The sequence below is a fragment of the Amblyomma americanum genome, chromosome 1 (genome assembly GCF_052857255.1).
Source record: "Amblyomma americanum isolate KBUSLIRL-KWMA chromosome 1, ASM5285725v1, whole genome shotgun sequence".
Classification (NCBI taxonomy): domain Eukaryota; kingdom Metazoa; phylum Arthropoda; class Arachnida; order Ixodida; family Ixodidae; genus Amblyomma; species Amblyomma americanum.
In genome coordinates this window covers 23,479,430-23,496,987 of record NC_135497.1, presented here as the reverse complement: position 1 = coordinate 23,496,987, position 17,558 = coordinate 23,479,430, and the positions used below count along the sequence as shown (strand labels likewise).

The following is a 17,558-nucleotide window of genomic DNA, read 5'->3' as shown; positions in this document are numbered from 1 at the left end:
CTTTACCCCTCATGTAAATCTCTCACCCAAGGACCCTTGAGGTATCTATAACAACAAAAAATAAAATCAAGCACGTTCCTGAATTCTAGATGAATCTTTAGCTTAGTTTTGAGAAGTTATGTAATTAGCTGCATAGTCATCCTTTTCTTCTTATCTTTCCAAGAGTTCTTCACAGTAGAGAATGCTTTCTTCTCTGACTGCTGTTGCAAGGCAGATAGGTTAGAAAATGAAAACCCTTTGGAGTGGCTATTTATTCCTGGCTATATGACCTGATCGAACTCAAAAAGTGGTTATTTTGATAAGGTCATGTTCGGAACAGAAAGTGTGATTTGGAAAACCCTCACAAAACATGGGCTAATCAGTAATCATATACAACAGCATTGACTGCTTTTTTATACATGCCGAAGTGCTGGTCAGCATTGGTGTTAATGTCCACACAGTAAGTACATGTCCCACTACAACATTTTAAACATGGGCTGTAAGTGCCTCTGCATTTAGAAACCTGCCACCCACAGGCTCTAGTATGTGCCAGAAGTAAGCATAAATTTTTTTTAATCCTCTTGCCACAGTGTTTGCAGAATATTCAAGAAAAAACAGGGCATAGAGTTGGCAGATGGGTAGAATGTTAAAATACAATCTTGCCGAGGTGTATACGAGTGCGTCAGCCTGTTGGTTTATGCTTGTGATGGGTTCCTTTTCACCTTACAGGCTCCAGCTGTGTTTCTGACTGACAATTCAAGACCCGAAAAAGATGCCCTACATGAAACATGGCCCAGCGCACGACAGCTGCTGTGCCACTTTCATGTTCTACAGGCCGAGTGGCGTTGGCTGACCTCCACAAAGAACCAGGCAGCCAAGGAAGAGCGACGCCACTTGATGAGAGCTTTTCAGAAGGTGATGCAGACACTGTCATTTGACTACCTGCCTAGGCCATACAATACAAAAGAAAAGAGAGACACTCTGCACATAAAACACTTCGCCATGCCCATTTTGGCTGAAACATTGCATTACTCAGAAATAAGAATGTACAGCTAATATTTAAAAGGACGCTAAGGGTAAACTGAAGTTGGCCTGCACTGATAGATTCCTGCAAATGAAAAGAGGCTAACCACACCCCTAATGATGTAGCTTTTAGAAGTGAACAAAGACAGAAAAAAATGAGAGTTATCGCTACCACAACCATCCTAACAAGCAAACTAGAATGACATTAAGACCTAATCTTATACGTAGATTCCCAAGGCAAGGATCCATCACCTCCCACTTCTAAACAGTGATCACAGAGCTCTTTCCAGTCTTGACGGCATGAGTTTCAGTCAAGTGGAGGGAAGAAAACAAGTGTTTCATTTTTACAGCCAACTTTCCAAGAAATAAATGCCTCTTTCACTGCCATATGACTGTGCGGCACTAGTCATTTTGTTTTTGATTTTTAACGAAGTAAGTACAACATGCAGAACCTGGCACATATAGTGAACACCTTGAGGTAAACATACTCACGATGACAGGAAAAGAATTCCATGCACTTTTCCTGTCACATACATAGTCTCATTGCCATGCTTCACAACAATGTAGCAAACACAGATGAGAGAGACTGGACATAACAAGCACTTGTTGTGTCTAGTCTCCCTTTCACCCATGTTTGCTGCACTGTTGTGAATCATGAATATATATCAACTCGCCCAACCTTCTATACTCTCATTGCCACTTGATTCAATGGCCACTGAACTGAATGGAAATCCGCTGGTGCCAAACTTTAGTTTTTTCACTCGCCATTCAACTCTATGGGGATTAACTTAACAGAGGTTTGAAAATGCAAATAGATAATGTCAAGAAGCCATGAGAACAACCACATGGTCAGCATACATTGGAAAAAATACACAGGATTGAAACAAGAAAAATGAAAATTTTCTGTTCATTATTTTATTAACTGTTGACTTAACTAACTCCTTCAGAAATTACTTTTTATTCGATCATCAAAATAACAGCTCCGCAGATTTCCAGAAGTAAGCAAAGCAATACCATCTTTTTTGTATGCCACGTCTCTGTAGTTTGCCGATTTTGCCCATTTAAGCATAACTGCATACTTCATGACAACCAAGAACTGGCAATGCCCTACTGGTGCTACAACACAAAGAGAAGAGAACAGATAACAATTTGTTTGTGAAAGTACCACTGGAAAAAAAATAAATGCTTCTAGCTGAAACGAAATGCACAGTGTTACCTCCCATCTCTGTCTTTGGATTGTGCCTACTTGCAAAGTGTGCAGTGCTTTATTTTCTGAACATGTGTGAATTAAAAACTGCATTTACAACAATAACAAATGTTTTCCTAATCTGCTGCTTCAGGCCGAGTGTTCATCCCGAATGTAACTTACCTAGTTAGATATATCTTTTGCCAGCCAACAGATTTCATGCTTTCTTATTAACAAATTCATATCTGCGACAGCAACACACATGTATGGCCCTTGAAAAATTTTATGGTCATTGACTCCTTGCGCATTTAGATTGCTCATGTGACAGAGGATCCCTGGTGAGAAAAACTAAGCAAAGTTAACTGATCGAGGAAGGATGATGAGGAATGCAGAAACAGCTTGTACTTGCGCAAGATATAGGTCCAATCCTTTTGTGATATAAAGACATTCAGTTCAAAAATGAGTTCACGTGTTATGTATGGTACAGAAATAATGGTACGCAGCTAGTAATACAAAACACCACTGTATGCGTAGATGATATGCTTTTTTTGTTCTGGTTTCAGATTCTGTATGCAAAAACAATGGAAGAGCTCCAGACAGCTAAGGACGAGCTTCACTGCCACAAACACGAAGCCTTCATAAAGAGAGTGGAAACCTTCCTTCAACACCAGCAAGAGTGGGTGCTCCTCTACCGTGCAGGCACAGTCACCAGAGGCCATAACATGAATAATTATTCAGAGGCATCCATACGAATCCTGAAGGACATCGTTTTGTGCCGCACCAAGGCTTACAATGCAGTAGCCCTGGTAGAGTTTACGATCACAACTTGGGAAAAATATTTTGAGGCACGGTTGCTGAGGCATGCGCATAACCGTGACTCCTCCCACCGTGTTGCATTCCAGCACCTGCTGCAGAAGCTGCCCAATGATTTCGCCAAGTCCATTGTACAGGTGGATGGCGCTTTGTATAGTGTGCCAAGCTCATCTGGCACCAGCTCTTATGAAGTGGATGCGGACATTGGCTTCTGCAGCTGCTGGAGAGGCAGCCAAGGTGCTTTTTGCAAGCATCAGGCTGCTGTCCAGAAGGCTTTTGGTGGCTGTTTTCCGAACAGCCCGGAGCTGACGCCCGAAGACCGCCGACGGCTCGGCTACCTGGCACTGGGTGACCGTTGCCCAAACATAGAATTCTTTCTTCCAATGATGCCAGGAGGCAATGAAGAGGTCACAGTAGCCTGTACATCGGCACACAGTGAACAGGCTATGCATGCAGATGTGAGCCAGCTGCCAGAATCTCCTCCCGGGCCATTTCCAGAAAGGAAAGAGAAACCTGAGGTACAGTGGAGCATTAATCCTTTCAACTATTATAATGAACTATTGTAGAAGCATAACAAAACTTCTTGGAGGTTAATCGCATAGTCATCACTTTTAGCATAGTATATCCCTATGCTCATTACCTGGCTGATAAGAATATTGTAATGAACCACTAGGTTGTGGACAGTTTTTGTTATGTACTGTGTGCAGCAGGGTTAAAGTTTGGGGCATGCTTGCCCCAACTTGTAACCAGCAGCTCCATAATATTACATAAGTGTGAAACAATATATGAATGCAAGGCCAAGACACGCACCACCAACATCCCATTCCCAATAGTGTTATATCTTGTAGTGAGCCTTCAGATAATTTTTGTGCATCTTGAAGCACTGAAAAGCACATGTGTTTGACATACATGAACACATTAATACACTACATGCAGTCATATACATGCATGTATATATGCGTGCATGTCTATGCACACATGTATGGCAAGCATACAGTTGCCACTAGTGAGAAAGTTCCTTTTCAGGTGAGAAGGCCCTGAAGGTCAAAATAAAATGAAACAGCAGATCATGCATCAGTGCGTTCACCTTCATTTGGGATGGCGTGCATGCATGTGTTAATGATTACAGTGCACATATATTCAGGAAGGGCAACCTCCTTGAGAATACTGACAGGGTGATAAATCTAATGGCCAGGATCGAAACTTCACTTATTCTTGAAAACAGAGAGACAGATGCAAGGAAAGGCATAAAGGTTCACCAGGAAATGCCCAACAGGCTGCCCCACATGAGGAGAGGGTAAAAAAAGGACAAAACAGAAGAGAGAAGAAAAGTTGAATTCAATTAATTGAGAGGATGGAATATGTCCATATTGTCGTCTATAATCTACAAAACAAACAAGAGCTATTGTGTGTATACAGACTGTAGCTTAGGATAAACGTCATGTTTGTGACAGTAGAGGTAGTTTGGCAGCAGCACGTTTTAGGCATGCAACCAAAACAAAAATATACACATATCTGTAACTCAAGCTGGAAAGGCTGATGGTGGGTCAGTTGGTGTAGGATGTTCAGGAGGGTGAAAACCAGAAAAAAAGATACGGTGCAGAAGATAGAGGGCAGGACAGTGGCTTCACTAACAACTAAAGTCTGTATTGAAGACTGGCTGCGAATTAGTAACACAGCCATACATGGGCAAACAGAAATTTATCTATGAAAATTCACAACATCAATGTCTTTGTTATAGATGGTGCACTCACATTTTGTGCTTCCTTATCAGGAAGGTCTGAAGGATTTTGCGTGCCTTATGTGTTTTCTGGTGGCCTAGAATGGAAACCTTGCCAAAATATGGTGGTACATCTGCTACAGTGAAAGGTAGCATTACAACCAAGGCGGAATGCCTGTTCAGCTCGGACTTTCCATCAGGAATGACAAAACAGCAGAATCCGTCTTGAAAAGTAAGAACGGCAGTGCCAAAATAGAAAAAAGGAAAGATGTGACCAAAAAAAGGTACATTAAAGTCAGTCATTACTTATTTTCACAACATGATGCACAGCATAAAAAATTTACCAAACATCAAGGCATAAATGATTTTTTTTTTAAGTACAGCAAAGCCATCGTGCCTCATGAAATATGCACTGAGTAAAAAAGAAACTGTGCGCCACCAAACATGACAGCCAGCACATGTAATGCACCACAGAAGCGGTTTACAAGATTCCTTTAATTTGTGGAACAAGTTATGCCTGGCAGCACATGTGTTAATGATAGGAGAAGTGACAGATTGTAAAAGTACTAAGCTAGTGAGCAATACTGATGCTGGAGAAAATGGTCGTCTTGCCTTTTAATGTAGCTGATGTACCACAGTATCTATAGTCGCAGCCATTTAAATACAAAGCATTTGTTAATGATCAAACTCCTCTCGCACCTCACCTATAGTAAATTAGGAGGTACCCGACATGCACACAAACAAGTTCCGCTGGTGTGTTCATACATAACGTCTAGAAACCTTCACACTTTCGCTAAATGTATGCAAAAAGTTGAAATGATGAAGCTTGCTCTATATAGTTGTGGCCTTGACTGCACGTCACGTTTAGTGAAGTTTACATTCTAGGCCAGAGCGACATCCTTGAGGCCTTTCATATCAAGAAGTTTGGTGATTCTTATGCGAGTGTACCATCTCTAGCGCTGATGAAAAAAGAATTTTATGTTATGAATTCTCGTATGTAAATTTCTCTTAGCTGCGGCTTTGGCATATTTAGGCTGTATTATTTGGCAGCCTGCCTTCAATAAATATTTTAGTCCAGCAGTTGTCCACCCCTTTGTGTTGTGTACCGTCTTTTCTGGCTGATTTTCATCTACCTGTTACCCACTCTACCCACCCGTCCATTTAAAAATGTCGCATCAGTTTTGAACCCTTTGAGGTGTTATTTTTGTTTTAATCGAAAACAAACATTTTTCATCCTAAATAGTATATTCAAGCCCCATGAAGAGATAATTTGTTAGTTTGCAAGTGTGAAATACCACTTTATTTTTTAAACGGATGTGCAAAATCCGGTACATTGTGTCACAATTAATCGAAACAGCAATATTGAAATGACAGGAGTTGTCGAGTAAACAGCCGAAAAATAGTGAAATCAATTTTTGTTTTTGAGTTGCACATTACGCTTGAAATTGCGAGACAAAAATGACCTTACTGCTAGTGGCAAGATCTATCTGCATAAAAATGGCGAAGGACATGCTAATACCCTGCTCAATGTTTCGCTAAATATTACTTATTGTATTCATTAAGTGGCATAAATAAGAACCACATCATATGTGACATGAAGGACACTAATTCCATATGAAAGAAATTACTGCTAGGCATAGCACACTCTCAGAAAAGCCCGTTAGTTTGCCCTGTACACAGTTATGTACAAAATGCCTTAAAGGGTTAAGCAGGACTCACTCTTTCAGTATACAGTCAGAGATAGTATCATGATTATTTTTTTATTTTCCATTGCAGGACATGGAGGAAAAATACTGTGCACTTGAAAAGGAGCTGCGACGTGTGCACAAGCTGGCTGAAGACAGCGCTGTTTATCCGAAACTACTGGATGCAGTCACTGCACAGCTCAAAAATGTGACAACAAGTAGTGGTGCACATGCTCTTCTGCTGAAGCTAAAGGCCTCCTCTGCAGCAGATAGGAGGCGTGGCCAAATAATAAGAGTACAGCAACAAGCCTGGCAAGGCGCCGGCCTGGCCTACCAAGGGGCTCGAAACGTGTTCCTGCTGGGCGGCCACTCACAGCAGGACAAGCAAGAAAAATCAAACGTGGCCACAAACTGGGCAGTAGCATTCAGGAAAATGTACCGGGGGCAAAAAGTCACTAGACCTGCTTTCATAGGTAAAGACGAACAGGATGCAGCAGCACAAGAATACAACCACTGCTACTGCATCCTAGTGGCGTCGCTATAACTGCACCCAGTGCGGTGGCAATCGCGTCACCCTCCTGCCCCCTCCACCTTCTCTTCCAGTGTGTGCCGCATGAGCCCTCCTCCGCTTCACTCTTTAGCTTACTTCATACCATATGAATATAATTCAACTAACAGTGGCATGAAAAACATGCTTGGTGAACTTTCATATTCATATTAGCAGAGCCAGGAAAACGAAACCTCTGAAATTTGCTTTTTGAACAAAGGTGCACCAATTAAGAGAAATTTACACTTGTGTTTTGAAGACATGAATGAATGCAGCGACTGACAGTGTGAAAAGAATTGCGAAAATTGTGTGGGCGTTTAAAAGGTTTGCAAAGATATGAGTACCAAAAGCTAAAAAGAGTTATAACGGTAACCGCCTAAGGACTGTTTCAGATGTATACAGAACCACTGAATTGATATCTGCAGAGGTAATTAAAAAGAAACAATAATTAACTGATGCAAACTCCTTTCCAGTATGTGAAAATGTGTGTACTCATTACGCAGGAACCATGAAGGACAATTGAATGTCGAAGTGCACAAGGCCCTGACAAAAGTACAGAAAACAACTGAATTTTATTGCTGTTGGAATAAGCAACAAAAATGTAACCATTCAAGAGAGTTTTGACAGTTAGAAAGCTGAATTAAATTGCAAGAATGACAGGGCAACGTTATTTATTACTGCAAAACAAACACCTTCAGAACGACTAGTAAGTCGTTAATTGCAGTATGCAAAACACTTCTGGAGATGTACACACTAGCACTTCACTCCAATTAAAGCACTGGCAGTAACGGGATGACAACTGTAGTTAAGTGTGGGCTAAACAGAAATCAAAGGATTTCAAAATCTGTGCAATGGAATCACAGGGTTCCCAACTGTATCTAAAGAAATGTAGTGTACAAATTTCAACTGGAAAGATTACGGCCATACCCTTTTACAATACAGGAGGCTTTTTATTACTATAATGCATGCCATGTAATACGAAGACTTCAATATGCTTCAGTAACGACAAATATGGGAAAAACCAAAGTGAAATGTTGTGTGAAGCTGACAGCAAATGCGTTACGGCAAGTCTGCTCACGTCGATGCGCCAATATGCAAGCCTTTCAAATCTGAGCTATCTGGGAAGGTGGCTTCATGAAGCTTGAGCATTCACCGTGTTGCTCAGGCCTCGGTGGCGGTGATTATTTTATCTTCTGTAATACAAGCAATTTCTGCGTGGGCAATGATTTCCTGACGATAATGTTCCGATAGGTTCCTGCAGCGCCAAGAAGTCTCCTCAGTTGTGAGAGCAATGACGTAAGATGAAATTTGTGTTCATGTCAAGCAGTATTACACTGATAACAAGACGTACAATTTCTCTCCGAAAATTTTGTTTCAAATGCAAGTAGACAACCTATTAGCCCTTGGTGAACAACTCACTCACCTTGAGTTTGTATCGCGCAAATAAAACGAGCAATAATTTTTTTATTCAAGGAGAGGGTTGCAAGAAGCTCCTGATCGTTTCTTCAACTTCAGTGCTTTTTCCCAGTTTGCTTTCAAGAGATAATAATGCAAGGCCTGAGAACCTAGACATCTTATTTGTAGATGTTAAGTAGTTTTTGATAAGTTAGAAATTAGAACCACATACCACCTCATTATGCCCCAGGCAGGGGTATCCTGAGGAATATTTGAACGTCTAGTGAAAAAGCTCTGCAAGATGAAAAACCCAACTGAGGGATGAACGCAAAGATGTGCAACAAGGACGAATGCTTGGCCTCATGCAGGTCAGTGCCTGCCGCTTCAATGTGTCTCCGTAGCCAAAATATTTTGGCTCGAACAACTGTTCCGAGAGAGCTGTGAGTTTAGGAAATGAAGCATTAAGCTAAGTGGCAGTTAACAAAGGCACTGCGTGCCCCCCGCCATCCTTCTATCCTGCAGCTGCACCGCCTTGAGCCCTGCTCCTGATGCAGACCGCACCCCCTCACCCCCCTCGTGACGCCACTGCTGCATTATGCCACTGACTTTGCAAAGTGTCGCATTGCTATGCCTGCCACTTTTAGAAAAGGCCTCCCACCTCAGTTGTGCTCAGTATACATTCCTATTTCATGTTGGAGTGTGCTATGAGGTGTCCAAAGAAGCTCTAAGGGGCAAAAGAGAAAGGCTGTAAAGCTTTATTTAGTTGTTAAAAAAAACTGAACAACTGGAGACTTGAGATTACTGGTACGTTTACGATACCTAAGTGCATTTCTGTTCCATAGAATGTTTTCTGTTCCACCGATCCGTTTTCTGCTTTGCAATAGCTTAGTCGCGGTGCGAACTGTGCAATTTTTACACTTTTCTGTATACTGTTTTTTTTTTGTGTTGCCTTACGCTATGATACCTCAGTGCATTTCTGTTCCATAGAGTTTATTCTGTTTCACCGATCCGTTTTCTGCTTTGCAATAGCTTAGTCATGGTGCGAACTGTGCAATTTTTACACTTTTCTGTATACTGTTTTTTTTTGTGTGTGTTGCCTTACGCTACGATACCTCAGTGCATTTCTGTTCCATAGAATTTTTTATGTTTCACTGATCCATTTTCTGCTTTGCAATAGCTTAGTTGCGGTGCGAACTGTGCAATTTTTACACTTTCCTGTATACTTTTTTTTTTGTGTTGCCTTACGCTATGATACCTCAGTGCATTTCTGTTCCATAGAATTTTTTCTGTTTCACTGATCCATTTTGTGCTTTGCAAAGCTTAGTTGCGGTGCGAACTGTGCAATTTTTACACTTTTCTGTATACTGTTTTTTTTGTGTGTTGCCTTACGCTATGATACCTCAGTGCATTTCTGTTCCATAGAATTTTTTCTGTTTCACTGATTCATTTTCTGCTTTGCAAAGCTTAGTTGCGGTGCGAACTGTGCAATTTTTACACTTTCCTGTATACTGTATTTTTTGTGTTGCCTTATGCTACGTTACCTCAGTGCATTTCTGTTCCATAGAGTTTATTCTGTTTCACCGATCCGTTTTCTGCTTTGCAATAGCTTAGTCACGGTGCGAACTGTGCAATTTTTACACTTTCCTGTATACTGTTTTTTTTGTGTGTGTTGCCTTGTGCTACGATACCTCAGTGCATTTCTGTTCCATAGAGTTTATTCTGTTTCACTGATCCGTTTTCTGCTTTGCAATAGCTTAGTCACGGTGCGAACTGTGCAATTTTTACACTTTTCTGTATACTGTTTTTTTTTTTTGTGTTGCCTTACGCTATGATACCTCAGTGCATTTCTGTTCCATAGAATTTTTTCTGTTTCACTGATCCATTTTCTGCTTTGCAAAGCTTAGTTGCGGTGCGAACTGTGCAATTTTTACACTTTCTTGTATACTGTTTTTTTTTGTGTTGCTTTACGCTACGATACCTCAGTGCATTTCTGTTCCATAGAATGTTTTCTGTTCCACCGATCCGTTTTCTGCTTTGCAATAGCTTAGTCGCGGTGCGGACTGTGCAATTTTTACACTTTCCTGTATACTTTTTTTTTGTGTGTGTTGCCTTATGCTACGTTACCTCAGTACATTTCTGTTACATAGAGTTAATTCTGTTTCACCGATCCGTTTTCTGCTTTGCAATAGCTTAGTCACGGTGCGAATTGTGCAATTTTTACACTTTCCTGTATACTGTTTTTTTTTGTGTGTGTTGCCTTACGCTACGATACCTCAGTGCATTTCTGTTCCATAGAATTTTTTCTGTTTCACTGATCCATTTTCTGCTTTGCAATAGCTTAGTTGCGGTGCGAACTGTGCAATTTTTACACTTTCCTGTATACTTTTTTTTTTGTGTTGCCTTACGCTATGATACCTCAGTGCATTTCTGTTCCATAGAATTTTTTCTGTTTCACTGATCCATTTTGTGCTTTGCAAAGCTTAGTTGCGGTGCAAACTGTGCAATTTTTACACTTTTCTGTATACTGTTTTTTTTGTGTGTTGCCTTACGCTATGATACCTCAGTGCATTTCTGTTCCATAGAATTTTTTCTTTTTCACTGATCCATTTTCTGCTTTGTAAAGCTTAGTTGCGGTGCAAACTGTGCAATTTTTACACTTTCCTGTGTACTGTATTTTTTGTGTTGCCTTATGCTACGTTACCTCAGTGCATTTCTGTTACATAGAGTTTATTCTGTTTCACCGATCCGTTTTCTGCTTTGCAATAGCTTAGTCACGGTGCGAACTGTGCAATTTTTACACTTTCCTGTATACTGTATTTTTTGTGTTGCCTTATGCTACGTTACCTCAGTGCATTTCTGTTACATAGAGTTTATTCTGTTTCACCGATCCGTTTTCTGCTTTGCAATAGCTTAGTCACGGTGCGAACTGTGCAATTTTTACACTTTCCTGTATACTGTTTTTTTTTGTGTGTGTTGCCTTACGCTACGATACCTCAGTGCATTTCTGTTCCATAGAATTTTTTCTGCTTCACTGATCCATTTTCTGCTTTGCAATAGCTTAGTTGCGGTGCGAACTGTGCAATTTTTACACTTTCCTGTATACTTTTTTTTTTGTGTTGCCTTACGCTATGATACCTCAGTGCATTTCTGTTCCATAGAATTTTTTCTGTTTCACTGATCCATTTTGTGCTTTGCAAAGCTTAGTTGCGGTGCGAACTGTGCAATTTTTACACTTTTCTGTATACTGTTTTTTTTTTTGTGTTGCCTTACGCTATGATACCTCAGTGCATTTCTGTTCCATAGAATTTCTTCTGTTTCACTGATCCATTTTCTGCTTTGCAAAGCTTAGTTGTGGTGCGAACTGTGCAATTTTTACACTTTCTTGTATACTGTTTTTTTTTGTGTTGCTTTACGCTACGATACCTCAGTGCATTTCTGTTCCATAGAATGTTTTCTGTTCCACCGATCCGTTTTCTGCTTTGCAATAGCTTAGTCGCGGTGCGGACTGTGCAATTTTTACACTTTCCTGTATACTTTTTTTTTGTGTGTGTTGCCTTATGCTACGTTACCTCAGTACATTTCTGTTACATAGAGTTTATTCTGTTTCACCGATCCGTTTTCTGCTTTGCAATAGCTTAGTCACGGTGCGAACTGTGCAATTTTTACACTTTCCTGTATACTGTTTTTTTTTGTGTGTGTTGCCTTACGCTACGATACCTCAGTGCATTTCTGTTCCATAGAATTTTTTCTGTTTCACTGATCCATTTTCTGCTTTGCAATAGCATAGTTGCGGTGTGAACTGTGCAATTTTTACACTTTCCTGTATACTGTATTTTTTGTGTTGCCTTATGCTACGTTACCTCAGTGCATTTCTGTTACATAGAGTTTATTCTGTTTCACCGATCCGTTTTCTGCTTTGCGATAGCTTAGTCACGGTGCGAACTGTGCAATTTTTACACTTTCCTGTATACTGTATTTTTTGTGTTGCCTTATGCTACGTTACCTCAGTGCATTTCTGTTACATAGAGTTTATTCTGTTTCACCGATCCGTTTTCTGCTTTGCAATAGCTTAGTCACGGTGCGAACTGTGCAATTTTTACACTTTCCTGTATACTGTTTTTTTTGTGTGTGTTGCCTTGTGCTACGATACCTCAGTGCATTTCTGTTCCATAGAGTTTATTCTGTTTCACCGATCCGTTTTCTGCTTTGCAATAGCTTAGTCACAGTGCGAACTGTGCAATTTTTACACTTTTCTGTATACTGTTTTTTTTTTTTTGTGTTGCCTTACGCTATGATACCTCAGTGCATTTCTGTTCCATAGAATTTCTTCTGTGTCACTGATCCATTTTCTGCTTTGCAAAGCTTAGTTGCGGTGCGAACTGTGCAATTTTTACACTTTCTTGTATACTGTTTTTTTTTGTGTTGCTTTACGCTACGATACCTCAGTGCATTTCTGTTCCATAGAATGTTTTCTGTTCCACCGATCCGTTTTCTGCTTTGCAATAGCTTAGTCGCGGTGCGGACTGTGCAATTTTTAAACTTTCCTGTATACTTTTTTTTTGTGTGTGTTGCCTTATGCTACGTTACCTCAGTACATTTCTGTTACATAGAGTTTATTCTGTTTCACCGATCCGTTTTCTGCTTTGCAATAGCTTAGTCACGGTGCGAACTGTGCAATTTTTACACTTTCCTGTATACTGTTTTTTTTGTGTGTGTTGCCTTGTGCTACGATACCTCAGTGCATTTCTGTTCCATAGAATTTTTTCTGTTTCACCGATCCGTTTTCTGCTTTGCAATAGCTTAGTCGCGGTGCGAACTGTGCAATTTTTACACTTTCCTGTATACTGTTTTTTTTTGTGTGTGTTGCCTTACGCTACGATACCTCAGTGCATTTCTGTTCCATAGAATTTTTTCTGTTTCACCGATTTGTTTTCTGCTTTGCAGTAACTTAGTCACGGTGCGAACTGTGCAATTTTTACACTTTACTCTATTACTGTTTTTGTTTGTGTGTTTCCTTACGTGCCTGTTTTTCAAGAATCTATTTTCGTACGGGCCCACAGCCAATATTAAAGCTAAATGTTTGTGGTTCACCCCCTTGCCGAAAGTGGCAAATAAATTAAGGCTTATTAAAATACCCCACGCTTTGATACCAGGACCAACAGTAGATTGTTATGGCACAACAGCTGTGTGCAATTTTCTTATTGTGCATGCAATGTCCATGTGGCAAATTTAATTTAGGCATAGAAGAAATATGTAACCGTTCTTGTCTGCACACACTAGCAAAAGTCATGACCTGTATGCAAAATGCTCCTTTTCATATGTAAATCTATGAGGCCAGTACCTTCAACTGCACAAGAATTTTTATTGATATAAGTCGTCATCAGCACCACCCAAGTGCAGTACCGGACAGAGGCTCCTCCTGTTGGCCCCTAAATTTCCTGTTTTGTGCCAGCCACGGCCATGCTATCACAACTAATTTCATGAACTTGTTACTTCCTCCTGCAGTCAGCCACACTTGAATGCTCTTTCTTAATAGTCCAGAGTGCATGACAAAGAATTGGTGAATTCAACTAGTACGTCAGACTTCCAATCACATCTACCTCACTCCACATCAGCAGCCACACGCTTAAGTTAATTAGTACCTGGCCACTCAGTGTTGAGTGAAAAATCTAGGATGACAAAATTAAAGGGGCTTCTTCCTCTGGCTTCAGTTTTTACCTCATCACGAGTGCACCAACTGATATTTTATCAGTGGATTACTTGGAGACTTGACATATACCTGAGTAATAAAATTCAATCACTAGGATATATCTCAGCAGAGGAGAGGCTACAGTTTAAAAAATAAGCAAACATATAGTCAGAGAAGTACAAGATCATCACATCAATCAGCATACCAGTATATTGCAAATATGCAAAAATGCTGTGCACTGAAGACAGCTCAGAAATTCCTTATCAGATTATTGCTTTGAGAACAACTTTTATAATGCAAGTACTCTGCTGATAGATAGACAAATTGGGAAATTTAGTGTCATGTCACAGGTATTTTATTTCTGAAGAAGTGTTAGTTCTGACTCATAATGCCCCATTATTAGGCAAGCACCGAGGTGGCTTTGAGTGATGGAGTAGAACTAAGTTCAATAAGCATGCCTCACGTCCTTGTCACAATCAGCCTCACTGTGTCCACTGTCCAGCTTGCGCAATGACTCACAAGCGTGAAATCTTCACTGCCGCTTCCTTCCATGCCAGCAGTGTTCTCAGCATTGTCAGCAGTTTCCCAAGCATCCTTAGACAAATATGACAGCACCTATGTGTTAACTTTAACCTCTCGTGAAAGGCGACATGGTAGGCTCCTCAGTTATGCAAGCTTCCATTGCCATATATTAGTACGTCTCTAACATATCCCATAGGTCACCGCAGGCCCTAGCTAGCTACTCGCCTCATTGCAACGTACAGGGAGTTATCTCCTTCATTTGTGTTTTAACACTCTCATTGACAGCTTCAGGACCGCATGAATGGAAGCAGTAACAAAACACTAGTTGTAGGATAAAAAAAAAATTATGATGGAGTCGTTATTCCAGTCTCAAGAGAGCTTGCTTTTGGGTTTCTTAAACAGTTCTCAATCGGACATCGGCCTCACTGTCAACATGCCCTTCACACACATGCAAACACTGCCATGAAACTTGCAAAGTCTCCAGTATGTGCCTTTATTATAGTCATAGTTTTTACTCAAGTTCTGAACTGTAGTGCCTAGAATAGGCAGTATAATGGAACCAAAGAACCCTATAATTTTCACGCGATATGTAGATATAAGCGCCTACTTATCACTGCACAGTCCACTGTCAGTCTACAATTCACAGAAGGTAGTAGTGCGTATTGTGGCGCGCATAAACAGCCCACGCGCAAATTCACTTGGAATTAACACACCAGTCAATGCCGTGCAGTCTGTCGGCTGCTGTAGGTAACAGTATGGCGTATAAGTATCGAAAACAATCCAACAAGTGAAAAGTTAAGTGACCACCACTCGCCGCCATGGAGCGAGTTTCGCGGCCGTACAGCACAGTGCGTGCCAGTTGCATATCGCATATAACTCACAGGCGCCCCTCTTTAGCGCAGGTAAGGAGGCCAAAGTAGCAGAAAAACGCGCGTCCCCGAGGTGCGCAACGAACAGGCCGGGCGCAATGCGAGCGGCCATGGGGAAGCAGTTACCATAGCAATAACAACAACAAACAAGCAGCATAGAAGCATGGGGCGGAAATTACTTCAACGCACAGCGCAGCCAATTGGCGGCCGTCTGGCTGTGCCGGCTGCGTTCGGCGAAGGCGCGTCCCGCGCCCCCACATATACCCTCTTTAAACGGCCAGCCCTAACCGTGGTTAAGCTTAACTGCAGTTAAGGCGGTTAACCGCGGTTAGAGTGAACTGCAGTTCGCCGCGCTTACACACAGTTTAGCCATCTCGATTAGTGCTACGAAACAGATCATGTGATACTCGCCTCAGTGAAGTTACAACGTCGCCTACTGAGGCGTATTATTGAACAGGGCTACGTTGAAAAGAACACATAAGAGGAAAAATTTTGTTTCTTGCGCTAAGGCCTGCTTAAAAACTTTTTCCTTGTGCTTGTGTAGTTAAGATCCTTCGGACTTTTTGTGTGTCAAGCCTATGTTGGCCCTTAGCAGGCCTGTCGCGAACGAGGGCGACGCTCAATTTTGGGCTGCGCTCGTGGCGCATCAGGCAGCGCTACAACGCCTGCGCGTGCAGATGCTGGCGCTGAGCATTGAAATTGTCATGCTTGAAGAGACGAGGAAGTGACACCGGGGGCGGCCGAAGCTCTTTTTGTTGGCGGGGGCGCACCTGTCCGTCCGTGAGCGAAATCTGTAGGCGTACCCGCGCCCAGACTCGCTTCCGCACCTTCCGGACAGCGGACTCCGAGAAAACTTTCGGATCAACCGCAGCACATTCCGGTACATGGTGGCTGTTTGTGGAAGCATGAGCTATCAAGATACCAACATGCGGAAAGCGATTCCGCCTCGCAACATCAGCAGAAGAGCGGACTGCTGTCAACTTGTTTGGCGTGAGCACTGCGTCAGTTAATTTAATATTTCACGAATTTTGCGCCATGGTAGTGGAGTAGTTGGAAGCACGATTTGTGAATTTCCCAACACCAGCTGAGCTTTACGAACACGTGTAAATTCACAACAGTCTGCGGTTTCTCTCAATGTGTCGGTGCAGTGGATGGCTGTCATATTAAGGTGTGCCCCCCAAAGCAAGAGGCTGCTGACTAATACAGTTATAAGGGGTGGTACAGTGTCATTCTACTTGCTGTCGTCGACTACACATACAGGTTCCTATGCACGAATGTTGGGAGCCCTGGTAGGAAAAATGACCCGGCACTGTTTCAGAAGTCTCCACTGCCAGCTACTCTGGCTAGTGAGCTGTTCTGGCAAGAAACAAAACTCATTGAAGGTGTGCAAGTTGGCACCATTCTTCTTGGTGATCAAGCTTTCCCCTTGCAGACGCACCTGATGAAGCTGTTCCCCTTCCAGGTGCCTCTGGGTCAACCTCGCAGACCTTTAACTACCAGCTGCCGAGTGCCAGACGTGTTGTCGAAAATGCTTTTGGACGTGTCAAGGCACGCTTTAGAATGGTGCTGAAGGGCCTTGAGTGTGACATCCACAATGTCAGTTATGTGATCCGTGCTGCTTGTGTGCTGTACAACATTGTGAGCAGCTCAGTGACCACTGTGATTCAAGCTAGTTTGGTGGGGTGCAGAGCGCTGATGAAAGGCGGCCTCAGCCGGTGTGCACAAGCAACCGGGAAGAGACGTCAGGTGTGGATATCGGGAATGCCCTGAGCTAGAACCACGTTCGTGGGAAACTCAACAGAAGCTAAGAAGGGCACCTCTACCAAGAGGGAACAGCCCTGAACAGAGCTACACACACATTATTGAAGGAGCAGACTCTGGGTTCGGCTCACCTTAAATGGCTACCATTGCACGCACATGATGCATACTCCCTACTGGGGTGAAGGTTATGAGGGCTACAACTAGTGCAATTTTCGTAACCTACATGCGCTTCATAAAATAGGTTTGGTTTATGGAGTTTAACGTTCCAAAGTGGCTTGGGCTATGATTGACGCCGTAGTGAAGGGCTGCAGAATTTTCGACCACCTGGGGTTCATTAACATGCACTGACATTGCACAGTACACGAGTGT

At 42.0% G+C, this 17,558-nt stretch overlaps 1 protein-coding gene across 1 annotated transcript; it reads left to right on the top strand.

Moving 5' to 3' along the window:
• The first annotated feature begins 3 nt into the window (after positions 1-3).
• Positions 4-9,236, top strand: LOC144111295 (uncharacterized). Its single transcript, XM_077644547.1, has 3 exons — positions 4-894; positions 2,752-3,519; positions 6,498-9,236. Exons 1-3 carry the CDS (start codon positions 877-879, stop codon positions 6,948-6,950), a joined length of 1,239 nt encoding a protein of 412 aa, XP_077500673.1. The 5' UTR covers positions 4-876; the 3' UTR covers positions 6,951-9,236.
• The last annotated feature ends 8,322 nt before the right edge of the window (positions 9,237-17,558 follow it).